The sequence below is a fragment of the Lynx rufus genome, unplaced genomic scaffold (assembly GCF_022079265.1).
Source record: "Lynx rufus isolate CCGP_SWC_20201006 ecotype Redwood Valley unplaced genomic scaffold, mLynRuf1.p SCAF_3, whole genome shotgun sequence".
In the NCBI taxonomy this organism is placed as follows: Eukaryota; Metazoa; Chordata; class Mammalia; order Carnivora; family Felidae; genus Lynx; species Lynx rufus.
The window spans coordinates 153,889,582-153,916,933 of NW_025814845.1; the positions used below are offsets into that span (position 1 = coordinate 153,889,582).

The following is a 27,352-nucleotide window of genomic DNA, read 5'->3' on the forward strand; positions in this document are numbered from 1 at the left end:
AAATTTGGGCATCACAGAAGATGTCATGCAAAAGCGAGCATTTGAACTTGGTTTTTAAGGGTCGGAGAGAGCAGGGGAGGGGAAATGATACTGTAAGGGAGACATCATGGGGTAGCATGAGCAAATTCTAGAAGCGGGCAAAGCTGGTGGCTGAGTCTGACAGGGCAAAGAATCTATGTGGCCAAAGGCAAGCGTTTAATGGGGCATCTTGTGAAATAAAGCCAGCAGGGCAACTGGGAGCCTAGACATGAAGGGCCCCGAATCTGGATTAGATGCTGCAGAAAACCAAGACAACCATGAGAGCTTCTGAGAAAAGGGGAGAGTAGACAAAAGTTGCAGTCAGGAAGTGATGGGTCAAGCAGGAATACATGACATGGATGCAGAGAGGGACACCAGAAAGCCAGGAGAGGGCCAGCACACTACACTATACACAAAGTCATCCGAGGGGAACGGGATGGCAGATGTGGGAATAAAAGAGATGGGTGGATTTGAGCGACCACAGGAAGGCAGGACTGACAAGCCGACCAGCACAGTTAGTCTGGTGAAGTGATCCTGTGCCCACTGTGATCCTAAGGAAACTCCTTCCCAAAAGAGAAGCAGAGAGGAGAGAATATGTGGGGGAGATAAAAACTAGAAGGAACAGGATAAGCAGGACAATTGAAATAATCAGGGAAAGCAGTGGTGAGGCTTTCCCAGTGCCAACAAACAGAAATACAATGTGAGCCACACGTATAATTTAGAATTTTCTATTAGCCACTTAAAACAAGTAAAAAGGAACACGTGAGATTAACTGAAAATATTTAAAATTTGAAATCTAATGCTGATTTAAATACTTAAATATTCAACCCAATATATTTAAAATATTAATCATTTCAACATGCCATCAATACAAAAATTATTAATAAGATATTTTACCTTTTCTTTTTTTGCTATCAAGTTTTTGAAATCTGGAAGGTATTTCCTACATAGAGTAATCTCAATTCGAACCAGCCACATTTCAAATGTTCAATAGCCACCAAAGACAGTGCAGGTTAGGCTACAAAATAAGTTACCCTGATGTCTAAAGGTTTCCAATGTTATCACAGTGAACCTATTTTAAGCATAACTTAAATCACAAGTCAAGAAATTCTAGCTTTTGCTTAAAATTCTGAGCTGAATAGGATTTTCTTTTCAATTGCCTTGACATACAGTTTATTCCATATATAAAAAAATTATCATCACATGAGATGTTAGCATATAAATGCTGCTGCCAACTGCATTAAGATTGGAAAAAGCTAAACCACAGCCTCCTTTTGGGAGCAGAGTCTCTAGATAATTGTCACAGAAAGGATGTAAAAAGGTATTCTTGCAAACAAGTGAAGCAACTCTTACATTAAATAGATCCCTGCAATTTATCTCAGTAGAATGCCAAAACTAAGGATTTAAAGAAATATTCCACACTAAAGGTGGGTTTTCCCTTTTCATTCATTATCTGGCTAGAAATGTGAAGATCAATGCCAAAGATTTTTAAAAAAAATTTTTTTTAAGTTTATTTATTTATTTGGAGAGAGAGAGAAAGAGCACGGGCAGGTGAGGGGCAGAGAGAAGGAGAGACAGAATCTCAAGCAGGCTCTACGTCATCAATGCAGAGCCCGATGAGGGGCTCGAACTCATAAACTGTGAGATCATGACCTGACCTGCACCGAGATCGAGTGGGATGCTTAACTGACTGCGCCACCGAGGTACCACTATGCCAACAATATTCTTAAAAGCCAGCTTTGCCCCTGGAAGGGGGTCCTGGCTCCTTCCCTCTCCTCCAGGAATGCAGCAACAGGGCTGTTTTGATGAGCATAGATGGAAAAGGAGCAACTACTACCAAACTAATGACAGGATGGAAGCAGAACAATGAGAAGAGGAACAGGAATCCAGAGCATGCTTATGTATCCCAGACCGAATGTTCTTCTGGGCACAACTTTACTGGGCTCATGTTAAATATTTTCAAAGTCTCACAGGAGAGAGACAGAGACTACGTTTAATAAAACAACAAGAAGGTGTTTCACTTCCTTCAAGGTAGAGATCATAAGCTTGTTGCTCTAGTTCCTTTTACCCCTTTCAAGAAGCATCTAATACAGTCTACAGAGTAACTTTCTAGTGACCCAACTGCTAAGAACTGAGCTCTTATTTCAACTCTGAGTGAAAGAGAGGACAGAGAGAGAAGCTAAGGAGATCAGAGGGACAAGAGTGCAAAAACTTTAAAAATATTTCAGGAAGTGTTTGATTCATGTTGGTCTTCGATATCATCCTACCATTTGAGCTGATGTTGAGCTGAACAAAGTTCTCCAGTGTTTCCATTATAAACTCAATGAAAGAAAAAGTGACTGGATTAGTTAGGGAAATACAGATAGCTAAGGATGATGTTGATTTAATACGCTAAGATCCCAAGCTGAAATAGGAGGTCACACAACACGCTTTAACTACAGTTGCCAGCACAACTGGGGGATGGCTACAAAGACCACCTGGCTCTCTGGGTTCAAAATCTGTCCTTTGAAAGCTCCCGCGAGTGCTCTGATGCCATTCTAAGAATGACTGTGAACAATGTGATGGTGGTCACAAAATGCCATTCTAACCTGATACCTGCACAGCATTTTTCAGGTTATATAGTCAAAAGGAGTTACCATTACTATGCTATCATTGAGGAAGCCAAGGCCTAACGGGTGAAATGATTCATCACACAGCCAGTCATGGCAAAACTGAAAGGCACGTTTCCTAACTCCTGGTCCAGGGCTGAAGTTTCTCCTGGCACTCAGCTCTATGACCCCACCACCCTTGCTGCCTCACCCACTCCCCCCAAACATCTACATTCTCCTACATTCCCAATGGCGACCCAGGCCCTGAGTTATCTGTCCCATTACTGGTAACTGGGACAGGCCTTGCTTCCTAAGACATTAACTCATCAATGGGCACTAAGAAGTTACATGTTGCCTTCCCAGATAATCTATTTGTTCTCAAGAAGTTGACTGCAGTTCAAGACCTGAGGAAGGATTCTAACAGGAATTCAAGTCCAAACTCTGGGCCAAATTCTGCGGCCTAATTACCTCACTCTCTCCGGGTAGAAGAGAGCCATGTTCCACACCAGCATGCCTCCCCAGTCGTGGCCAATGAACACTGCTTGAGTGATCCCCTAGTGAAGGATAAAGACATGAGCTGAATGTGGGCAGGTTTCTGGGATGGGATGCTGAGAGCCCAATGCCTTGTGCTCCCTGGAGGCCCAAACCCTCATCTGGCGATCCTTTCCTTCACTTTCTAGGACCTGTCCTCCACTGACCACGCAGTAGCTCCCCCAACGTCCACCCTCTTCAGGCCTCCCTTCCCACACACCAGCCCCACAGAGCCTCTGCAGATGACTGGTCTCTTACATTTTCTTAGAACACTAAGGCCACTGGCCACAAATCCTCTCCCTCTCTACCTTCCCTCAAATCAAAGTGTGTTTCACCTCTTTCTCTACTTTTTGTCTTCAAGTTAGTATGACTTACCTCCCTGTGTTCCATGTTCACTTTTCACTGAGTGACTGTGATTCTCTCCCCATTCTTTTGGGATCTTCCCTCCCTCAACCAACCACTAAAACGTCAGAGACATCTTTAATCCCTTTCTCTCTACCTGCGTCTTCCTTTCTTCTTCTGCTGCTAACAATGGATGACAACATCTCCCTTTTATTGAGGACCTCCTAAGACAGGCGCTGTGTGTAGCATATGCACCCATTGTCTGGAATTCTCCCAATAACCTTCGAATACACGTTTTACAAATAGGAAGACAGGCTCGCAGTTGTTAGGCCACTTGCCCAAGGCCACACGGATGGTAACTCAGACCCAAGCTTCCCCGACTTAAAATCAGGCTCACCCCTCCACCCAGCCCTGCTGGCCCCAGTCAGCCACATGAGGGCCCTTCATCTTGAAAAGCAGCTTCCTGCCTCAGCTCCCTTGCCACACTTTTGTCTTGTGTCCAACTTCCCAGTGATCCACGCCAGTCACCTGCCTGGCGACCTTCCTAAGGCCCCACAACTTGGCTTCTTCCCTGCTACCCCTGAGTCCACTGAAACTTCCCTCTTAAAGGCTATGAATCACTGGTAACAGTTTTTTGCCCTCTCAGCTCTCACTCTTCTGACTGTTCTGCAGCATCAGACATTTCCTTTAAAATGTTCTTCCCTGGGCCTCTGTGACTCTATGCTTTCCAGGTTCTTTTCTCACTCATTGAGTCTACCCCCTCCTCTTCCTCTCTCACAGGAGTTACTTCATGGCTCAGCTCTCAGGCCTGTCCTTGGGAACCCATCTACTACTCTAATGGCTTCAGCTTCCACCTCCAGGTGGCGGGTACAGCAATGGGCCCAGCTTCCTTCCCGCGTGTCCCAGTAATGCCTGGGCCGGGGAGGGACACCCAGCCCAGCGGCCGACAGCCACCGGGGCTCTCTTCCAACAATCAGAGTAAGAGACTTTCTCAGCCGGATGGAAATCTTCTAAAGTTGGAACTGGGGTGGCCACACCGGGCCATGTCCTCTTAGATGTCCCTCCCCCTCATTCTCAAAAGGTCCAAAGCTGATTCTGCGGGACCGAGAATCTACAGAGGGCGAGGACAGTGACACCTTTGCCTCGTTTCCTACAGTGGCTGGCACCATGCCTTGCTGCCCAACTGGAACCCCTGGGTCATCTTGAATTCTCCTCCTGACTCTCATATCCAACAAACAGGCACTAAATGTGCCGTTTTGGGGTTCTCTCTTCACTACCCCTCCATGGTCACTGTCCTGGCTGAGCCCTTCTCCGCCTCAGTATAGGTCCCACTGTCCTCATCCTGCCACTGTGACCTAATTGAGGACAGGGAAAGCGTACTACCTAACTGCGATCTCAAACTTACACAAGTAAAAAGCAGAAGCACAGTCTCAGATCACCACCATTGATCTGCTTTGTGTCTGACATTCCACATGATGTTAAATGAAGGAATTTGACTTCAGGTCTTTCCAAAGGGATAGATATACGGTTTTAAAAGTTGTGAAATATCAGCCTATAGGATATTTCCCAAACTTCTGGACACAAAGCTCTTGACCCTGCTCAAGGCCAAAAGAAGTATCCTGGAAAATGCTTTTCATGAAAAAAACCAAAACAAGCTTGGCTCTACATTGTTCTCCACAATGCCATCTCTGTGTCTATACTTCCTCCTGAGCACCTACCCTGCCTCCCACTGTCCCCAAAGTGTCATTCCTGCCCTTGCCACTCTCCTTGAGGGTTCTAACAGCTGACACATTTGACAGTTCCGTCTTTGGGGCACCCGGGTGGCTCAATTGGTTCAACGTCTGACTCTTGGTTCAGGTAATGATCTCACTATTGTGGGATCAAGCCCCGCATCAGGCTCTGTGTTGGGTGTAGAGCCTACTTGAGAATCTCTCTCTCTCTCTCTCTCTCTCTCTCTCTCTCTCTGCCCCCCCCCTTTCCCTCTGCCCCTTCCTCACTCTCTCTCTCTCAAAACACAAACAAAACAAAGGTACATCTTTAATTGCCCACATAAACAGAATTCTCCAGAGATCAGTTTAAAATAATGACTTACCAACTTATCCAGGAAGGTTACCATCTCCTAAGAAAGAAAAGACAAAAAATCAGAAATTCTATACACCCACCTCAGCTGCTTCAATATTACAATTACTGTATCTGCCTTTTTATGGGCTATATTGTGTCTTCCCCAAATTCACATGTTGAAGCCCTAACATCACCCCTACCCCAGGACCTTGGAATGTGACTGTATTTGGAGACAGGGGCATTAAAGAGATAAGTTAAAATGAGGTCATCAGAGTAAGCCATGATCCAAGTTGGCTAGTGTCTTATAAGAGCAAAAGGTCTTGGGGCGCCTGGGTGGCTCAGTCGGTTAATTGTCTGGCTTCAGCTCAGGTCATGATCTCACAGTCTGCGAGTTTGAGCCCCGCGTTGGGCTCTGTGCTGACAGATCAGAGCCTGGAGCCTGCTTCGGATTCTGTGTCTCCCTCTCTCTTTGCCCCCCACCCATGCTCTTGTCTCTCTCTGTCTCAAAAATAAATAAAAACATTTTTAAAAATTAAAAAAAAAAAGAACAAAAGGTCTCGACACAGACACGCACAGAGGAAAGCCCAAGTGAAGACACAGGGAGAAACGGCCACCAACAAGGTTCAGATGAAACCCTGCTGACACCTTGATCTCGAGCTGGATGGGCTCCAGCCTCCAGAATGGTGAGAGAATAAATTTCTGTTGTTTAAGCCTCCCAGTCTGTGGTACTTGGTTATGGCAGCCTGAGCACACGAATACAACGTTCAGTCATTTCCCTCGCTTGTGAGTTCTCTCCCTTCCCCTTCCAGCATCCTCTCAGCAACCAGGCTGACCTCAGATAAGCACAGTGAATTATTCAGTGTATGTTGGTGCACATCTCTAACTGGGCAACATCCATCGTAAGACAGAAATCATGCCTTCTTCCCGGGAGAAAGAAAGGGGAAGAAAACTGCTGTGCGGAGGGCTGGCTGCTTGCCTTGTCCCAGGACAGTGAGCTCCTGCCCCTTGTCCCGCAGCACACATGGGGGCTCCTGGCCACACCCGCCAGCAAGCTCGGGGTCTGGAAAAGGGGTCTAAGATGTGTGGATGTGCTGGAGATGAGGGTCATCTAGAATCAGGACTTGGGGATGCCATATTGGGCCAGGTACAAAATGAGCAAGCAGGGGAATCCTGCTGGGGATGGAGGGAGGGTAGGACAGAGCAGAGGTGTAGACAGAATGAATCAGAGACCTGACACGCCATTCAGCCCCTGCAGAAAGCCACACCACCTTCCGGCTTCCCCACCTCACTCCTCCTATATGGTCCCATCTAACTTGTCAATGCTACCCCCTGTTTACCTGAGCCTGTGCTCTGCTTGCTATAATTAAAGAGTCTATGGAGCTCTATCTCTGGAGCCCTAGCTTGGCCACTCAATTCACGTCCTTTCCCCTCACGCATCTGTATGTCCACTCTACAGATGAGGTAGCTGAGGCTCACAACGGCCAAATGGTCAAATGCAGCCAAGGCCAACACGACTAGTCAGGCAGAACTGGGACTGATTCCAAGTCTATCTGATTTCAAAAATTTAACATCAAGGGGCGCCTGGGTGGCTCAGTCAGTTAAGTGTCTGACTCTTGATTTTAGCTCAGATCCTGATCTCACAGGTCATGGGTTTGAGCCCTGTGTCAGGCTCTGCTCTGACAGCACAGAGCCTGCTTGCAATTCTCTCCCTCCCTCCTCTCTCTCTCTCTCTCCCTCTCCTGCTTGTGCTTCCACTCTCTCTCTCTCTAAGTAAATAAACATAAAAAAAAATTCAACACCAAAGCCTTCAAAGCTATCCTGGTTTGCCCTGGGGACCAATAGCGTTATTTTAAATATCTTCCAGTCCCTTGATTCCTCCCCCCTACCAATTGAGAAGTCCCTAATTTGTTTTTGATTCCCTAGATCACTGCCCTCACTGGAGGCTGCGGAGATTTGCACCATAAAAGTTTGAAGACTTAGAAAATAAATGTGATTGTATTTCCCTCGCCTCCTGTTTTAGGTGCTTCCAAAATGAAAGGCGAGCTTTTTTTCCTTCTCTGGGCAAGGCCTATCTTTTGTTCTTCTACACTAAGCAAGGAGATGGAAACTTCAGGATAGAAGGATAGCATGATAGAAGACAAAGGGCTTCCCACAGAGCCCTAAGAGCATTAAAAAGTGTTCAGTTATTCTCCACTGTGGCCTCAGTTCCGATGGGGACATCCACCAAATGGGAACATCCTTTTTGGCGGGGTTGGGGGACACACACAGAGTTCTGCCTACAGCCAGTGACAGTAACATTCTTTAAAGAGAAAGAATGTTAAAGGTTTTCTGGCTCCTTTTGCTACCCCAGCTCCCAAGCCTGCCCAGAAATCCCGGGGTCACAGTGACAACCTCACTAGGTAGGGAACAGAGGGCAAACCCTTCCCTGCTCCCCTGAAGAACGTTGGAAAGCAAGTGCAGATGACAGGCTCCATTGGTTAAAATGTGCACAATTTGTTGTTGTTTTCTTTTAATGTAGATACTCAGTATTGATATAATTAGGTCATTAGTTTAATGGTTTTTATTTTCATCTTTCCCCCCAAAGACAGGGGAATGATTATTGGAAGGCACCATACTATGTTGTCAGAAAGTTTCGTTATGGACTGAATGTTTGTGTCCCTCAAAATTCACATGTTAAAACCCTAATCCCCAGTGTGATTATATTTGAAGATAGTGTCTTTACAGAAGTAATTAAGGTTCAGTGAGGTCACGAGGGTAGGGTCCTGATCAGATAGGATCAGTGTTCTTATAAGAGACACCAGAGAGCTTCTTCTTACTTTGCAATTAACCACAGAGAGACTGAAGATTAGTTCAGTGTTATTTCCACATCCTACTCTTAAAAAGAAAATCAGACCTAAAATGGGATCACTTAGGTAAAGGCCCCAAGTCAGAAAACCAGCACTCAATACACAGTCTGACTGCAGTTTCAACCTCCTATAAATGTAACCTTCTTTTTAAAAAAAAATTTTTTAATGCATATTTTTGAGAGACAGAGCATGCGAGTGGTGAAGAACCAGGGAGAGAGGGAGACACAGAATCCAGAGCAGGCTCCAGGCTCCGAGCCGTCAGCACAGAGCCCCACATGGGGCTCGAACCCAGGGACCACAAGATCATGACCTGAGCCGAAGTCGGTGCTTAACAGACTAAGCCGCCCAGGCACCCCTAAATGTAACCTATAACCAATCAACAGGGGAATTTCCTGGTCAGTACCCTTTCCGTTCCCCTTAGAAGGGCCACCTTCTCTGCCATGGATTCTCTGCTAATAATTTCCTTCTTTCCACTCCCTCTCTACCTTTAACAATCTTTTCTGTAGCCCTCCAAAGGGTGAGTTCCCCTCTACTTGCTAGATGGAATGCTGTCTGATTTATGAATCGATTCATAAAACCAATTAGATCTTTATAATTTACTTGGTCGAATTTTTGCTATTTTAACACCACAAAACTAAAGAATCACAATCAGATCAGGAGGGGTCTTGAGAACATGAAGTACATCCCTCTGACTGCATCTTATACTTGACAGCATGACCTGGAAAGGTTAAATAACTTACTCAAGGTCAAAGACAATGAAAGGGGCAACTGGGTGTGGATAAGCCTCTCAATGTTATTGCTATGTTGCATTCCAATACCCCTAATTTGGAATCCTAAGACTACAGACACACAGAGAATACGTTCATGGTTCCCTAAAGGTACTTATTCGAAAAAATTTTTTTTAATGTTTATTTATTTTTTGAGAGAGAGAGAGAGGGAGGGAGGGAAGGAAGCGGGGAGGGAAGGAGAGGGGTAGGGTAGAGACAGAGGGAGACACAGAACCTGAGCAGTCTCCAGGCTCTGAGCTGTCTGCACAGAGTCTGATGCAGGTCTCAAACTCATGAACCATGAGATCATGACCTGAGCCGAAGTCGGACACTTAACAGACTGAGCCACCCAGGCGCCCCCTAAAGATACTTATCCTAAAACAAATAGCAGTTGTATGATGAACTGGCACATACATTTAAGGATTTGTGGTTAAGGAAAAAAAAAAGTTTTCAATATATTTGGGGGGGGTGTAGTTGAGAGAAGGATTTTTGTGGGCACTTGAAGATAAGCAGTATATGGCTTTTTATTCAGTTTCTTATATTTAAAGTTTATGCAGGTAATTTTTTTAAAAAGATTACATAGAGGGTTTTAAAAAAAATTTACATTATAAATATTGTGCTGATAATTTTTCAAATGACAGCTTTATTGAGCTATGACTCATATACCATAAAATTCACCTGTTTAAAATAAACAATTCAACGGAGTTTAGTGTAGTTACAGAGTTGTGAGATCACCACTGCTATCTAGTTACAGAACATTTCATCATGCCAAAAAGAAACCTTGTACCCATAAACAGTTCCCCATTTCCTCTAGCCCTTGGCAACCATTAATTTCATTTCTGACCTCTTCTGGAAATTTCTCCCAAATGGAATTATACAATACGTGGCCATTTGTGACTGGCTTATCTTAGCATAATGTTTTTAAGGGTCATTCATGTTGAAGCATGCATCATGATCTCATGCCTGTTTATGGCTGAATACTATTCCATTGTATGGATATGTCACATATTTTTTATCCATTCATCAGTTATTGAACATTGGGGTCGTTTCCACTTTTTGGCTTTTGTGAATAATGCTGCTGTGAACATTCACGTCCAGGTTTTTGGTGGACATATTTTTTAAAATTCTTTTGTGTGAATACCTAGTAGTGGACATACGAATGACTTTTAAAGGGTGGAGTTGGAGAACAGGAGCCTCACATTTTATCTTGTTTGTTTTAGTAAAAGAATTGCCTTCTTCTGGAAGGCAATTATGTCAAACGACCCGATGTATCTGTCTTAAGAACCAATTTTGACACAAAGAAGTAGGGGTCCAGTTAGGGGACATCAGGGGGATGGGGAGAACCCACGCCCCTCCCCACCGGGTCGCTGGGGAGATCTTGGCAGGATTTCGGGGGAGATATGAGCAAGATCAGAAGTGGCAGAGTGAAAGAGGTAAAGACTCAGAAACTGAGGAAGGAAGGACAACCCCAACTGGAAAGTAAGGTTTTATCAATGCTCCTCTTCTAAGGCACCAAAGCCTATGTGTGGGCCTGGTTCGGAGGAGATCCAAACAGAGCTATGACTCGTAGATGGAGCCTTCTTGTAATTTTAGCATCATCAGCAGCATCGCCAGCTTTCCGGCCAACCAAGAGGCTATTTCTTCCCCTTGGCTCCCCCAGCTAAGGCTCCCCGCCTTGCTTTTCCCAAGGGCTCATGGAGCCTTGGGACACAGTCTCCTCACCTCAGCCTTGGCTTCCTCTTGCAAGGCCTGAAATGAGGGTCCCCTCCCTGATGGTGCTTACGCTTCACCTAGAATAGGAGCGCCATTACAGTTACCAATCCACACGCTAACTCCCTAGGTCTGGCCAACAACATCTTTACCAAAATAATTTTTAAAATCTTCAGGATGGAGGGTGCCTGGGTGGCTCAGTCGGTTAAGCATCCAACTTCGGCTTAGGTCATGATCTCGCGGTTCGTGAGTTTCAGCCCAACGTCGGGCTCTGTGCTGACAGCTCAGAGCCTGGAGCCTGCTTGGGATTCTGTGTGTGTGTCTTTCTCTGTCCCTCCCCCACTGGTGCTCTGTCTCTCTCTCTCACAAATAAACATTAAAAAACATTTTCTTTTAAATAAAAAAAAATAAAAATAAAAAATAAAATCCTCAGGATGGTAAGGTGAGTTGGGGAGTGGCTACGAGGAAGGCCGTGGGAGCTGTGGCAGAGGTCAGACCTGGCTCTACTAGCTGTTGACCTCAGGCAATTACTTCACCTCCTGGTGACTCAGTTTCTTCTTCCATCAAATGTTGGAAGATATACAGTAAATGTTGGCTATCATTTTGAAATACCATCTGAACTGTCAGTAAGATTGTATACCCAAATGCTGTAAAACGCTTTCCTAGGGTTTAATGAATACCCATACTTCTATCTGGTATCAGTGAAAACACCAGGACAGAAACGATGTTACAAATGTTACCCAAAGATCTTCCTTACCTTGCATAACACTTCCAAGGAATATTCTTCTATTTCTGCCATTAAAAATAAAGACAATTAATTAACATACTTGAAAATTACCAACAAACTAAGAGGGCCCCTTTGCCAAAAAAATATACCTTATTAAATCTTTAGATTGCTGTAGTCTACTTATTTTTGGTTTTGTTTCCTGTGCTTTTGGGGTCACGTCCATGAAATCACTGTCAAGGTCAATGGCACAAAGCTTTTCATTTACGCTTTCCTCTAAGAGTTTTAGTTTCAGGTCTTACATTTAAGTCTTTAATCCATTTTGAGTTGACTTTTGTGTAGGGTGTGAGGTAAGGGTCCAATTTCATTCTCTTGCATGTGGATATCCAATTTTCCCAGCATCACTGGTTGAAGAGACTGCTCTCTCCCCTAGGGTATGTTCTAGACACCCTAGTCAAAGATCAGCTGACAGTTCAGGCGTGGATTTATTTCTGGGCTCTCTACTCAGTTCCATTGGCCATATGTCCTTCTTTATACCAATACCACCTTGTTTTGATTACTGTAGCTCTGTAATATATTTCGAAACCAGGAAGTATGAGTCCTTCAGCTTCGTTCTTTCTAAAGACTGATTTGACTATTAGGGTTTTTTTGGTGGATCATATGAATTGTAGAATTGTTTTTTCTATTTCTGTAAAAAATGCCATTGGAATTTTAAATAAGGATTCCAATGAATCTATAGATCACTTTGGGTAGTACGAACATTTTAATAATAATAGCAATTCCAGAAAGCAAAAAAGAAAAAGAAAGAAAGAAGAGAAAACAGAAGAAAAAAACTATTGAATAAATAATTCAAGAAACCTTCCAAGAACTAAAAGATATATGTACCCAGAAAAGTGGATGAAAAGAGACCCAGATCATGGTATATAACATCATAAAATTTTAGAACACAGCAAGATAAATAAAAAGATCCTAAAGGTATCAAGGGTGAGGAAAAAGAAAACGGTCACATAGAAAGCCTCACAGATCAGAATGGCATGGGACTTTTCACTAGCAACAAGGGAAGAGAGAAAATAGCAGGATAACGGAGTCACGGTTTTAAAGGAAAATAATGTGTTATTTAAAATCTATTGCCAAATGATATGAAGTTTACATACAAATGATCTGCAATGTATTTGTATGCATTCCAGATCATCATGCTTGGCTTTAGAATTCACGTCGTGTATAATCTTTAGCAACGGTTAACGTGTAAATTATTATTTTCTTAAAAAAAGTTATAATTAGGGTATGTATAAGTCCCAATTCATCCAGAACAGTTCAGTTTGTGTTTCTTTTAATAGTGTTCTAGCCTGAATGATAAATTAATTACTAAGTTACGCCTAGGGGATTCAGGGAAGATCATAATAGAGATGAATAAAAATAAATATCTCAATTAAATTCGGGGGGGGGGACCCTTAAATGTCTTTCCTGGGTGTTTGGACTAGAAGCTTTCTTTTTGTCAAAAGTGCCTCTGCACCACTCAAGAGGCAGTGAGTAGCCGCTAAGTCGATACCATGACAATCAGGGAACAATCATGGAGGCACTCGCCTGCCACAGCAGGCTGAATGGTCCGACTGGTGGTCACCTGAGGGCCAGTTCATGTCAGCTGGCTTCAAACTCAACACAATAGGCTTGATGTGAACACGGGGGAGGCAGCTCAGGGAAGGGGTGGTGAGCATCTTGTTTGGTTCACTGAGCTGCCATGGCTAACAGCACGGGTGGCACCGGGAGGGACAGGGATTCTGCCACAGGCCTGGCTGTCACACGTTCCTGTCCCCACCTGGTGAGCTTAACAGTTTGGGGCTGAGAACCCCTCTGAAACTGATAAAGCAGTAGACTCCCTCACCCCAGGCAAGTGCTCATAAATCCACACATAGACTCGGGTTCATAGGCCCCTGATGCCCATCCTTAGATAGGCTCCATCTGGGATCCAGAGACCCTGGGTTAAGAATCTGGCCTACCAATTACCGTATGATCCAGCAGTTCCACTTCTGGGTATACACCCCAAAAAACTGAAAGAAGGAACTCAAGCAGATACCGCATACCCATATTTGTAGCAGCATTATTCAACATTAGCCAGAAGGTGGAGGCAACACAAATGGCCATTGATGAATAGACGGATAAACAAAATGTGATCTATAGTTACAATGAAGTATTATCCAGCCTCCAAAAGGAAGAAAATTGTGATATATGCCACAATGTGGATGAATCTTGAAGACATCATGCTAAGTGATATCAGCCAGTCACAAAAGGATAAATATTGTATGATCCACTTAGAGATGACTGGAGTAGTCAAATTCATAGATAGAGAGAAAGGTAGTTGCCAGGGGCTAGGGAAAGGGGAATGGGGAATTAGTGCTTAAGGAGTATAGAGTTCTGCAAGATGGAAAAAGTTCTATAGCTGGATGGTACATCCTATGCCCTATATCCTCCCAGACCAGTGGGAGACTTCCTCAGGGCATAGGCCATTGGGTTTCTTGTGTTCTTTCAGGTAATGCAGAGCAGGGATATCTGAGCCCAAAGTGCACAGACACAGATCACTGAAGGAGAGAGGAAGCGCAAAGTCAGACCCCCTTGAAGGGCTGCTTGCTCCAACGTGGGCCCAGGGAAAGTCAGTGCAGTTGGAGAGCTCAGGCAGAAGGCATAACCAACACAGGACAGCTGTGAGACAGCTAACCTACCAGGAGGAGCAGACGACTCTCCATAGCCTTTCATATCCAGAGCTAGCACCCGGAAACCCGCCTGAGCCAGAGCAGGGATCTAGAAAACAAACAGTTCAGGTACACTCAAGTGCGGCCTCATCAGTCTTTTGCCGACACTCCTTCTTTCTTCCTTCTATCCCCGTTCTTGTAAATGGCTCAACTCAAAGCGCCATGTGGCACTATCTGGAATCACCACCACGAGGCTGGAACAAGCCCACCTGGATAGGGTGGCCATGCACAGTGGTAGGGCTCGTATACTGCATCTAATGCTACATCTAAGCATTTTTCTTAGCATAGCACAGATCTTGCAGATTTCTATATTCATTACAAAGGCTTCCCAGCAGGTGGCATAAAGTGTCCGGAAGAATCTGCCTTTTTCTAATCTGCAAAAGTGGCATATGGGGCTAGCACAGCTCTGAGGTCTGTCCCCAACTCTGGCCCCAACACTTCTGAGGTATCACATGGTCACACGTTCAAGGCGATGCTCCACTGTTAAGTTTTCAGCTTCTTAAGGGCATTCTACTCTAGGCCATACCACCTAGGCTTTCCCCTCCCTTCCCCTCCCCCTGGCTGGGGCGTACCTTCCCCCAGTTTCCTTTACCTGGTACCTCCAAGAGAACCAGCTCTCCGGAAATCCATGGCACAGGCACACGGCAGGACCGGAGCCCAGCTCCACAAAATGCATACGCACCCCAGGCTGTAGAAAAGAGAGGTGAGCGGGTAGTGACCACAGCACCAGGCTGGGCAGAACCAGGTACGCTTTCTGCAGGCTGCCCCAGGCCGTCTCAGTGTATTGCCAGACCTCACATGGCCCAGTTTGCTCAGCTCAAGACCCCAGTGCTAGAAGATGTTCAAGAAGACAACTGGCCAAAATGCATTAAAAACAGGCAGCTTTCCTAGGCACATAGGAAGCCTGAAAAGAAGGTTATAATGTTGGAAAGAAGAACAAAACAACTCGGCCTTCCTCCCTGAAAGGCCCTCATACCATCAGAGTTTCTGGTACTGTTTGACAGGTCTTCTGTATTTTAAACTGGGCTGATTTTGTGCATCGTGTAATATTCATGTTAACATACAGAATACCAGGATTGCTTTGTTAAAAATTGTTTATCTTTTTTTTTTTTTAATTTATTCATTTTACAGGGAGGGGAAGAGAGAAGGAGATAGAGAATCCCAAGCAGGCTCGCGCTGTCACTGCAGAGCCTGACATGGGGCTTGAACCCATAAACCATGAGATCATGACCTGAGCCCAAACCAAGAGTTGGGCATTTGGGGCACCTGGGTGTCTCAGTTGGTTAAGCGTCCAACTTTGGCTTAGGTCATAACCTCACGGTTCGTGGGTTCATGCCCTGTGTCTGGTTTTGTGCTGATAGCTCAGAACCTGGAGCCTGCTTCGGATGCAGTGTCTCCAGCTCTCTGCCCCTCCCCTGCTCATGCTCTGTCCTTCTCTCTGTCTCTCTCAAAAATGAAAAAGTGTTAAAAAAAAAAAAAAAAGACTTGGGCATTTAACCAACAGAGCCACCTAGATGCCCCTAAAAATTATTTATCTCTTGGATATAAAGTCTTCTTCAAGCTTTGCTAACTTCTTGTCCTTTCTGGGCTCTGTGTGTCAGAGGCTGCTAGAGCTCTGTATGTGTGTTCTCTTCTCCCTGGCACCTGACAGCATTTTCCAGACCTCCCCCACTTCCTCGCAATGGATGTGGCCATGTGGCCGAGTTCTGGCCAAAGGTATATGAGTAAGAGAAGTATGTGCTACATCCTGGGCCCGTATAACCCTCCCACACTTGGTCCTCCTCCTTTTCCTATCTGCTCCTGGATAGTTAGGGCCTCAAGAAAGTGAGAGCCAGCAGAAAGAAGGAGCCTGGCTGCTTGAACAACTGCATGGAGAACACCCACTCCTACCCCACACTGGACTGCTCTGCAAGCAAGAAAACAAACTTGGTGTTGGGCCACTGAAACCTTGGGATTGTTTGTTTTAGTACTGAACCTACTTCAATCATTATCGTGTGGTCTAAGCACACGAACTAAAGCAATATGGAGTCAAAGTGCTCTATTTTCCCCCAAAGTATGTGTCTCCAACTTTCTAATGGAAAGAAATGAGAAAAATAAGCTTTGCATCTAGAAATTCACTTGGAGCAATTCTATTTAGCTGCATCTCCAATTACTCCAAACTCCGTGTTCCAAACCGGAAGTTTCACTCATGATTCCCAAGGAGTTATTTTGCTCGAGAAAGCATTTGGCTGGCATTTCACATACTCCTTCATGGTCTACAGTCTTATCATAATATGTTCCATAGTGTTCCGGTTGGTACTTGGCAAAGGGAAGGATTTAGCTTGAAATTCTATACTCCTTATATTGAAAAATGTTCTAGTACTAATGTCCAGTGAAATGATCTTTTTTTTAATATTATTTATATTTTATTTTTCCTCCCTTTATTTTTCCTCCCTTCCCCTCCTGCCATGGTCTTCTGTTAAGTTTCTCAAGATCCACATATGAGTGAAAACATGGGGTATCTTTCTCTGACTGACTTATTTCTCCAGTAAAATGATTTTTTTTAAAACATTTATTTATTTTTGAGACAGAGAGAGACAGAGCATGAACGGGGGAGGGTCAGAGAGAGAGGGAGACACAGAATCGGAAACAGGCTCCAGGCTCCGAGCTGTCAGCACAGAGCCCAACGCGGGGCTTGAACTCACAGACCGCGAGATCATGACCTGAGCTGAAGTTGGCCGCTTAACCGACTGAGCCACCCAGGTGCCCCTAAAATGATCTTAATCTGCCTCTGTTGTAAGTGAAGCCTAACTCAAAGGCCCCCTCTCGCTGCTTCGTATTTGACTGAGTAGCCCAGCAAACGCACATACTTTCCCATCCTTTATGTGATATGTTAAAATTACCAGAAAGCCAGAAAATGAGAAAGATCGAACCCAGGCTGGACTGCACCAGCATTCAGGGAAGATACAAGGAATAGCTCTGCCCCAGAAGTGGCCGCCCCAGGCCTTTAATTTGGAGCGAAGACAGAGGGGGTGATAAAGCTGCTCTGATCACACTCCTTCAAGGTCAAATGAGAAATGTATCGAAAGGGACTGGACCTTCAAGCCTCAGAGGAGAAGAACAACCCTGTCCTCGGCGTTGAAGCCACAAGGATACAGCCCAGACCCCAGGCCCCAGGGAAAGAGTCCCTAGCTCCTCAATACCGGAGATGAGGTGTGAGGGGACCTCATGAAACGTTCACCCCTTCAGGAGCCCCCAAGGTTACAGGAGGAGCAGCGCTGACGCTGACCAGTAGCTTCAGCCCTTTCTTTCTATCCAGCTTCCATTTATCCTTCCATGCCTACCTCACCACGGCTGCTAAGCATTCACCGCGGCAGCCTCCGCCCTCACAGGGCCCATCCCAAGCGCTCCAGGCACCACTATTATACAAGGACCTGTGAATGTTTATCTCAGTAGACTGGAAGATTCCTGAGGTCACAGAAGACCCTCCATTCATCTCGGTATTTCTCTCCGTGCCTGGCAAATAACAAATACCCAGTAAATATTGGAGGGGCTGTCCTCCAGGGCAGCAGGGGGTACTACGCCCCGTGGTCTGCATGCGGTATTTTAATTACCGTTGACCCTTGAACAAGGTGGGAACAAGGGGTACTGACCCCCACCCGGAGTCGAACATCTGCATGTAATTTTTGACTCCCCCAAAACTGAACTATTACTAGCTTGCTGTTGACCGGAAGCCTTACCGATAATAGTTGATTAACACGTATTTTGTGTTCTACATCTCATATGCTGGAATCTTACAATAAAGTGAGCTAGAGGAAAGAAAACGTATCTGACAAAATCATAAGGGAGAGAAAATGCATCTAGAGCACTGTTCTTACAAAATCCTCATATGAGTGGACCCATGCTATTCAAACCCGTGTTGTTCAAGGGTCAACTGTAATCCACACAAGAACGCTGAAGGCAAGTATTAGTATCACCTCATTATAAAGCTGCGTACACTGAGATTCAGAGTGATAAAGAAATGTACCTGGGGGCACCTAGGTGATTCAGTTGGCTAAGCGTCTGACTCTTGATTTAGGCTCAGGTCATGATCTCGCAGTTTCGTGCGTTTGAGCCCCATGTCAGGCTCTGTGCTGATTCTGCAGAGCCTGCTTGGGATTCTCTCTCTCTCTCTCTCTCTCTCTCTCTCTCTCTCTCTGCCCCTCCCCAGCTTGTCCACTCTCTCTCTCAAAATAAATAAATAAACTTAAAAAGAATTATTAAAAAAAGAAAAAAAGAAATGTACCTAAACTTGCAAACTTGGTGCCCATGCCAGGATTCAAACTGGTTCTGCCTGTCTCCAAAGCAACTGTCCCATCTTGTTTAGCATACAAGCTGACCTGCAGCTTTGGGTCCCTTTTCTTTTTTCTTTTTTTTTTTCTTTCCTTCCTCTATTTTATTTTATTTTTTTATTTTTTTTTTATATGAAGTTTATTGACAAATTGGTTTCCATTACCTTTTCATTTAAATGGGACCAATGACAAATTAAGAGAGATCCCAAAATGAACCCACGGAATGGGGTTAGGACATTCTAACACCCTGCTCTGTATCCTGGCTGGCTCAGGAGTCGAGGCCCCTCTGCACATGGCCTTGGCTTTGCCATAGCCCTGACCGCCGGATGTTTTAATGACCACTTCTGTCCTTTGTCCTCACTCTGGGTTCCTTGAGAACGAGTCTGTCTTGTTCTCATACCTGGCCCTTGCCGACACCAAGGCAGTGGGTGATGAATATGTGTTGGAATAGAAACAAGTTCTCCCCAGAACACAGGCCAGACACATGCCCTTTAGCACCTCTGGGCCACTCAGGGACCCATATAACCTGTTGTTCCAAAGGAGTCTGACTACATCTGTCACACTGCTTTGCATATCCTAAGGCGTGGTGCCTTCTGACTTCTGTGGACTGATACTCATGGGAAGTACTATTTCCCTACAAGCAGCGGATGTTCGGCTACCCTCAGCATTTAACAAATGTCTCTGCAGGTCCGTGTAGGTGACCTATTTAGGGAGGGCATGGCGGCCTGGGAGAGAGCGCTCACATACCTTTATTGGCACATAGCCGTGGCTCACGTCCCTTGGATTGCATGCGATTGGTAGGGCGGTGGCAACTTGGAGAAGCTGGACAGAAAAGAGGTACAGTAAGAGAGGCGGCAGCCTCCTTCAGTGAGAAGTTCTGAGAGAGCTTCCAGAACTCCAGAGTGCTGGCCTGTGCCGTGGCCTCCTAAGTCCTCTGGGGATTTCCCAGCCCATGTCCCTCTCCTGCAGGCACACAGCTACATTTCTCTTCTCCCCTCTCTCTCAGGTCAGAGTAGCCCATGACTGAGTCCTCTGACAGAAGGCTATGGCCTGTCAGCCTGACCCATTAAAATCCCCCTCGATTCTCTAAATTCTCTACCCCGCCTCTCCCAGCTGAGAGCCTGGTGTGACCTAGGAAACCACCGGCGGAAGACGGTGGGTCCTCCGTCAACCCGGGTCTTTGAATGGCTGCATGAAGCAAAGCCCCTGGCTGCCACCAACTGAACTTCACATAAGGAAAAAAAAACAACAAAAACCAACTGCTCTAAAACACTGAGATTTTGTACTTCAATTAATAGAATTCTTCTCTGTGGCAGTTCCTCAAGTGGTCACCCAGGCACCTCTTGGACAGCACTAGGAATGCAAAGTTCACCGTCCCATCACTGGATGGCTCTGCTGAAGGGATTCTCTCTCAAGCTGGCCAAAATCAAACTCTCTCGGCCTCTGTATTCATCTGCTCGAGCTGCCATAACAATGTGCCACAGACAAGGTGACAGAAACAACAGACAGTTATGTCTTTCAGTTCTGGAAGCTGGGTTGGTTCTTCCTGAGGCCTCCCTCTTTGGCTTGCGATGGCCACCTTCACCCTGGGTCCTCACATGGTCTTCCCTGTGTGTGTGTGTGTGTGTGTGTCCTAACTGCCTCTTCTCATAAGGACACAGTCATACTGGTTTAAGGCCTACCCCAATGACCTCATTTTACCTTAATCATCTCTTTAAAAGCCCTATCTCCAAATATAGTCACTTCTGAGGTCCTGGGGCTTTCACATGAATGAATTTGAGGTGGAAGGGGGCAGAGTTCAGCCTGCAGTCCCCAGGTCTGTCCTCTGGAGTCCCAGGAGGTCAGATAACCCATCTTTGTATGACATCTGGGTAAAGAAGAAAATTCCTGAACAAAGGGTGCATAAGGGGCTCCTTTGACTCATTTGTGTCAGGTATCTTGAGACAAATGATAAAGGACAGGATGATGAGCACACCTAAGTGAATTTATTCATGACAAGTGACATATTAGTGACTTCTACTGCTAGATCTCTCATCTTTAGTCCCAAAGCTGTAACTGAGGAAGAAGTGGCTCCCATCAGCTATCCAGTTCTCTGACCTCTAAAGCGCAGGAAGTAAACTATGAAATCTACCTCCCTTTTAAACATGGAAGAGTCTGCCTGGGCATCCTCCGAGGGTGGGAAACAGAAGGCAAGCCCCCAACCTCTGTGGCATCTGGAGGGGATTCAGGGTGTGGTGGGAGGGATGGCAGCTTGGTGGCCTCTGATGACAATGAGCCTTGTCGGGCCTGAGGAAGCCAAGACACTGACCATAGGCCAGTGTGCCTTGGGACCCTTCTTCTAAGGTATCCCTGGCTTCCTAGGTCACACCCTAGCAGATGTCCCACTGCTTCCAGAGCTGAGGGGGTGGGGGTTTCCTGTTCTTATAGTTCTCCCGCCATTTATACAATTTACAAAGCCTGTTCAGAACTGAGTCCCATAGCCTTCCTGAGAGATAAGGGGTAAGTCTCCTCCACTTAAAAAGGTGTAATTTTCATTTTCATTTCATTTTTCCTTTTATCTTGCCCATACTCTGGGGAAGGAGACAGGTGAGGCACGGTTTACTTTTCTGATTTTACAGGACAGGTATCTGTGGCTCATATATGACCAGGGGATACTAGTAAGTGGGGCAAGCAGGTGGCTGCTGGGATTCCACGTTTTCTTCTCTACTGCACAAGACCTCCAGGCTTGTGAAAGGATAAATCAAGTCTGGGCAAGACGCTTTGAGGTTGTGAAGTCATTAGATACACATTTTGTATTTATTTGTTAAAGATGACAAATCAATTGTCCCTGTCATGGGGGCTAAATTTGTGTTCCCTCCAAATTCATCTGTTGACATCTTAATCCCCAGAGCCTCAGAATGGGACTGTGTTTGGAGATAAGGTCTTTAAAGAGGTCACTTACGTTAAACGAGGTCATCGTGGAGTGAGCCTACTAGAGTTAAACTATAATCTGGCTGGTGCCCTTGTAAGAGGAGGGCGTTTGGACACACACACAGGGCAAGACCATGTGAAGACAGAGAGAATGTGGCCATCCATCTACAAGCCAAGGAGAGAGGCCTCAGAAGAAACCGTCCCACCAACACCTTAATCTTGGACTTCTGGCCTCCTAGCCAGACTGCCTTGGCCACCCACTCTGTGTACTTTATGGCACCTCGGGAAACGAATGCAGTTCCCTTTGAGAAAATGGTTGGGATGGCTGTGATGTCCAGCTGGCTTAGCCAGGCGTATGTCCCTCCCTCCTCTCGCATTATGCTGACACAAGCAAAGCAATGCATTCCTGCAAAAGGCTTGTATTAACTGCTCCGCCTGGGCTCGGCGGGCTCAGCCATCTCAGGTAGACTTCTCTAACAACAAAAGGTTCCTCAGCTCTGGCACAGAAGGCTAACCCCTAGGCCGCCATTGGACATCATTAAGGGCATCCCATCCTCCTCTGTGAGGGATGGTTAACTAAACCACTCTGCCTGAATGCCAGCAGTATGACCAGGCAGACCAGGTGAGGACTGTGCCCCGCACCCCCATGGGGTCAGGCCTGGCAGCTAAATTCTCAATATTTGCTCTAAAAAGTCAAGGCTGGTGGGTTTGAAAGCCTCAATCTTGTCTTGGGTCTTGGTTCTTCTGACTCTGACTAGTATGGATTCTCGTTCTCAGAGCAGTTTCTCTGTTCATGACTGCAGAGAAAGAAATACAAAGCTCTTCAAGGACATCATGCTGACTGCACAATAGGTACTGGCCTCCCACCCAGGAGGTTCAAGAACTCCCAGAACCGGTTCTCCCCTCCCTTGCTATTTCTTGCACACCTAAGCACCGGTGACTGGCCAAAACCCAACCTGGCACAGCCATAAAGTTACCTGCACCCCAGTTACTTTCTCCAGTTCCCTCAGGGCTGTGTCTGTGTCACGGACGAGAATGGTGACCATCCCCAAGTCACGAGCTGGCTCCAGATTAGCCCCGATGTCATCCAAGAATACAACCTATATCCAAATAGCACAGATACTAGAATCACCACCGGCCAAAGCAAAACTCACGCATGAGGGACAACACCGGAAAGAAACACATTAAAATGCAAACACTGGTTATTTTATGACAAGATGAAGAATTACTTTTTCTCCATATAATTATTTACTCTTAAAGTTAAAAATACTTAGGGGTGCCTGGGTGGCTCAGTCGGTTAAGTGTCCGACTTTGGCTCAGGTCATGATCTCCCAGTCCATGAGTTTGAGCCCCGCATCGGGCTCTGTGCTAATAGCTCAGAGCCTGGAGCCTGCTTCGGATTCTGAAGCTTCCTCTCTCTCTTCCCCTCTCCCACTTGCACTCTATCTCAAAAACAAAAAAACATTTTTTAAAAAAAGTTAAAAACATTTAATTACATGAGCATACACATAAACACACAGATAGATACACTTATTCCCATATGCACTTATGGGTTTCAGCCTGAATTCTGAAACTGTAAGAAAATTAAGGAAGGATATAAACTTATCAGGGTGACATCAAAATAAATTAATCTAGGAAATCAACATGTATGAACAGATGAACAGACGAAAAAAGTGTGGAAAAGAACTGTAATAAGGGCAGATACTAAAACAAATTATCAAGCCACAGAAGGTAAAAAAAAAAAAAAAAGGGGGTGGTGGTGAGGGGGTGTTAGAAGATAGACATGTTAGTGAAATAGAAGAGAGCTGAGGAATAAACCCAAATATAAACAATTTGTGTTGTCTGCCTGATGAGGAAAAACAGTATTTGAAAGATTATATAATTATTTTAACTGTTTTGGGGGAAAAATGGATGCTTCCTTCACACCTCATCCCAAAATAAATTCTGAATGGAGCAAAGATTTACATTTTAAAGTTAAAAGAAAATCCTTAAAGTTGTAGAAGAAAGCGTAAGCGCATTCATCATCTTGGATTATGGCAGGTCTAGAATTCTAAGCAGCTCACACGACCCAAAAGTCAGAAATGAGAAGACGTTTATTTATACGCACACTAAAATTCAGAGCACTGTTACAAGGCTTAATCCAGGGACTAAGGGGAGCAAGAGCAAAGTTTGAGAGGAGAGAGGAAGACTTCTGGGATTGAGCCTGATAAGGAGTCCCCATGACAGAGTTCAGGGTTTCATCTGATGAGCTCGTGGACAAGGTGGGGCCAATGAGAAAGAGTCAGAAACATCAGCGAAAGGAATTTAATCTTGTTCTGATTGCCTTTTTTGAAAATTAGAGGTGGAGAATACAAGGAAAACAGAGTTTCAGAAATAGATAATTAGAGACAATATAAAGACAGAATTTTAGGGGTGCCTAGAGAGACAGCTGTAATATTGGAGCCCACTTCTGCTCACCCTTTGGTGGGGTGACTCTTACCAGCCTTGTGGTCTTGGGAAAGTCTCCCAGGGTCTATGTTCCTTTATAGGTAAACTGAGGCAGCTGGTCAGCAGTTTTGACAATACCTGTTTTGACCAATAAAAGCCACAGAGAGGGGCCAGATCCCCACATCTTGTAGACTGTTCTAGACTGAAGGGATGGGTAAAGTCCTTTATAAGTCCTGGCCTGGGAGAACAGGACCCTGCCACTGGACCTAGAGGTCCTACCAGGCTCCAGATGTCCCCCACCTGCTCACTCCTCCACAGTTTTTCTTAATTGCAGTATCTCTAGAACATTCTTTTTCACTAAAAGGAAGTGTCTACATACCTCATTGGGGCTGGCGTTCAAGGTGTCCAGTACAAACTTGTAGATCCGAGGATCAGGCTTGGCCATTCTGATCCTGCATGACTCTACCAGGAAGTCAAAGTGTGGCCTCAGCTGACACACCAGCTGGGCCAGGATGCCCCTCTGAGCACTGTCATCCAGCCAGTTGTTGGTGAGGAGGCAGGTTGTATATCCTGAGAGAGAAGACACCAGTGACTGGACCAGATACAGGACTTTGCTCTGAGAAGCTCAGGGTACCCCACGGAGAAGGGGCCAAGCAGGGTTCTGTTTATTTACATCAACCTCTTGATGCCCAGTGTCTAAACTGACAGGTTGGAAAAGAAGCATCTTCACCCATTAGCACCTCCTGACACAGAGACCTGAGAGTGAGTTAACTGTGTACATTAAGGGCTTCCAGAAGCTTGGATAGAAACACTACATCCCTCAATTCCTTGCAACTGTAGAACAAGAGGTTGTGACCTTCATCAGCTCATATGATCCTCACCACCTTTGGGGTAGGCGGGACAGATCTTACCATCCACTTTTACAGCAAACAGAAGCTCAGAAAAATTATGAGCTGCCCTGAGCCACACAGTGAAGGCAGAACCCAGCCGGCTCAGAACTGTGCCTTTGGACTGCCCTGCCAGTGCTTCTTCCAGTCTATAGTACTTAAGACTCAGCTCGACTATAGTTCGAAACACCTGCCTTAACTGTCAGAGACTGTATTCCCATTTCAAAACTAGAGGAATGTAAACAGAGACAGCATTGTCCCCTGGAAGGGCAAGAACCAGGAGCTTCTGGGAACAAGATACTGATGAGTCAGTGATGAGACCCTGTGCATGTAACATGAGTGAGAGATACGGACATGGGATGGCTTAGCCGCGACCAGATAAGTCTACTGATGAGCGGGTAGAATGATTTCGAATATGCCTGTGACCAAGAGCTGGGTTCTGACACTGAATAAATGTCTATCGGATAAACATGATCTCACGTCTTAGACCATTTGACACCATCTGAATTCGTGTCAGCTAGCTCATAGCTCAGCCCCTTTGACATCCAAAGGTCAAGACAATCCCAGTTGCTTAAAAGGCCTTGATTTTCAATCACTGTGGCAAGAAGTTGGGTCATTCTGGTCATTACTAGTGTCACTAGAGGGAGAGAATTTTGCTCACAAGGCAGTCTCTGGCACAAATTGCTTTATTAAATAAAATTCTTACATTTTCCCAGCTATTCTGATGGTGTTATTTTTTGCCATTTGATAAAACTTACTTTGGGGCTATGTTTTAAGAATGGCTTTCCGGGGCGCCTGGGTGGTGCAGTCGGTTAAGCGTCCGACTTCAGCCAGGTCACGATCTCGCGGTCCGTGAGTTCGAGCCCCGCGTCAGGCTCTGGGCTGATGGCTCAGAGCCTGGAGCCTGTTTCCGGTTCTGTGTCTCCCTCTCTCTCTGCCCCTCCCCTGTTCATGCTCTGTCTCTCTCTGTCCCAAAAATAAATAAAAAACGTTGAAAAAAAAATTTTTTTAAAAATAAAAAAATAAATTAAAAAAAAAAAGAATGGCTTTCCATTGAGGTCCAGAAGACTTGTGATCTCAGAGCACATCTAGATGTCTTCTGACCTAACCTTTCCAAGGGTTCTGGTGTGGATGGTTCCGAGAACGGCCAGTATTGGATCCTTACCCTGCTTTCTGAGAGAAAGAGCCGCCTGAAGCATGGGGTGGTTGATCTTTGTTGCAGCCGCCTTGCCAAAGATTTGACTTACAGAGAAATTCTCAGGGAGGCGGATTCCAGAGTCCTGAGAACACTTCCTGCAGTTTTCTTCCATGAGTGGCACCCACTGTAAAAATGAATTCATAAGGGACTATCAATTCGTACAACCCTTTGTACAACCCCTTGCTGTGATCCAGCAATTCCACTCCTAGACACACATCCAACGGGAATGTCACCATTCCCAAAAGACATGTTCACCAAAAGACATGTACATACATGCACTATTCTAGGGCACTGTAGCAGCACTGTTCCTAAGAGTCCCACACTGCAAACTACACAAATGCCCCTGTGATGGGCTGAATGGTGTTTCCCCCAAATTTATGTTGAAATCTTAACCCCTCATACTTCAGAATGTGACTACTCTTGGAGGTAGGGTCTTTAAAGAGGTGATTAAGATAAAATGAGGTCAGGAGTGGGCCCTAATCTAATCTGACTGGTATCCTGGTAAGAACAGGAGATTAGGACATGGACACACACACACACACACACACACACACACACAGGAAGGACTGAAGACACAGGAAGATGGCCACTACAAGTCAAGAAGAGAGACCTCAGAAAAAACCAACCCTGTCACACCTTGATCTTGGGCTTCAAGGCTCCAGAGCTTTGAGAAGATAAATTTCTATTGTTTAAACCACTAAGTCTGTGATATTTTGTTACCGTGGGCCTAGATAACTAATATACTTATTAAGAGCAAAATGGATTATGATACATTTACGCACTATGATAGCAGCCCTATTTGTAATAGCTCACATTGAAAACTACCTAAATACCCAATAGCAGAATGATAGGCCATAAATGAACCCATGCATACGTGGTCAAATAATTTACAACAAAAGAGCCGAGAATATACAATGGGAAAAGGACAATCTCTTCAATAAATGGTGTTGGGAAAATTGGACAGCAACATGCAAAACAATGAAATTGGACCCCATCCTACATCATACACAAAAATTAACTCAAAATGGATAAAAGACTGAAACCATAAAACCCCTAGAAGAAAACATAGGTGGTAAATTCCTTGACATAGGTTTTGGTGATGATTTTAGGAATCTGACAACAAAAGTAAAAGCAACAAAAGCAAAAATAAACAAGTGGGACTGCTTCAAACTAAAAAGCTTCTACACAGCAAAGGAAGACATCAACAAAATGACAAAATGAAAAGGGAAACCTATGGAATGGAAAAAACATATCAGATATCACATATCTGATAAGGAGCTAATATC

At 45.1% G+C, this 27,352-nt stretch overlaps 1 protein-coding gene across 2 annotated transcripts in view; it reads right to left on the reverse strand.

Annotated features, from left to right (window-relative positions):
- Positions 1-27,352, reverse strand: part of EPHX2 (epoxide hydrolase 2) — a 77,618-nt gene that overhangs the window by 29,703 nt on the left and 20,563 nt on the right. For both annotated transcript variants that reach the window (XM_047091919.1, XM_047091920.1), the window contains exons 3-11: positions 26,034-26,190; positions 24,361-24,551; positions 22,532-22,654; positions 19,392-19,466; positions 14,927-15,022; positions 14,305-14,383; positions 11,621-11,655; positions 5,572-5,598; positions 3,075-3,160 (exon numbers count right to left, since the gene is read on the reverse strand). In XM_047091919.1, the coding sequence (XP_046947875.1) occupies positions 3,075-3,160; positions 5,572-5,598; positions 11,621-11,655; positions 14,305-14,383; positions 14,927-15,022; positions 19,392-19,466; positions 22,532-22,654; positions 24,361-24,551; positions 26,034-26,190 (869 nt within the window). The remainder of the gene's footprint in view (positions 1-3,074; positions 3,161-5,571; positions 5,599-11,620; positions 11,656-14,304; positions 14,384-14,926; positions 15,023-19,391; positions 19,467-22,531; positions 22,655-24,360; positions 24,552-26,033; positions 26,191-27,352) is intronic.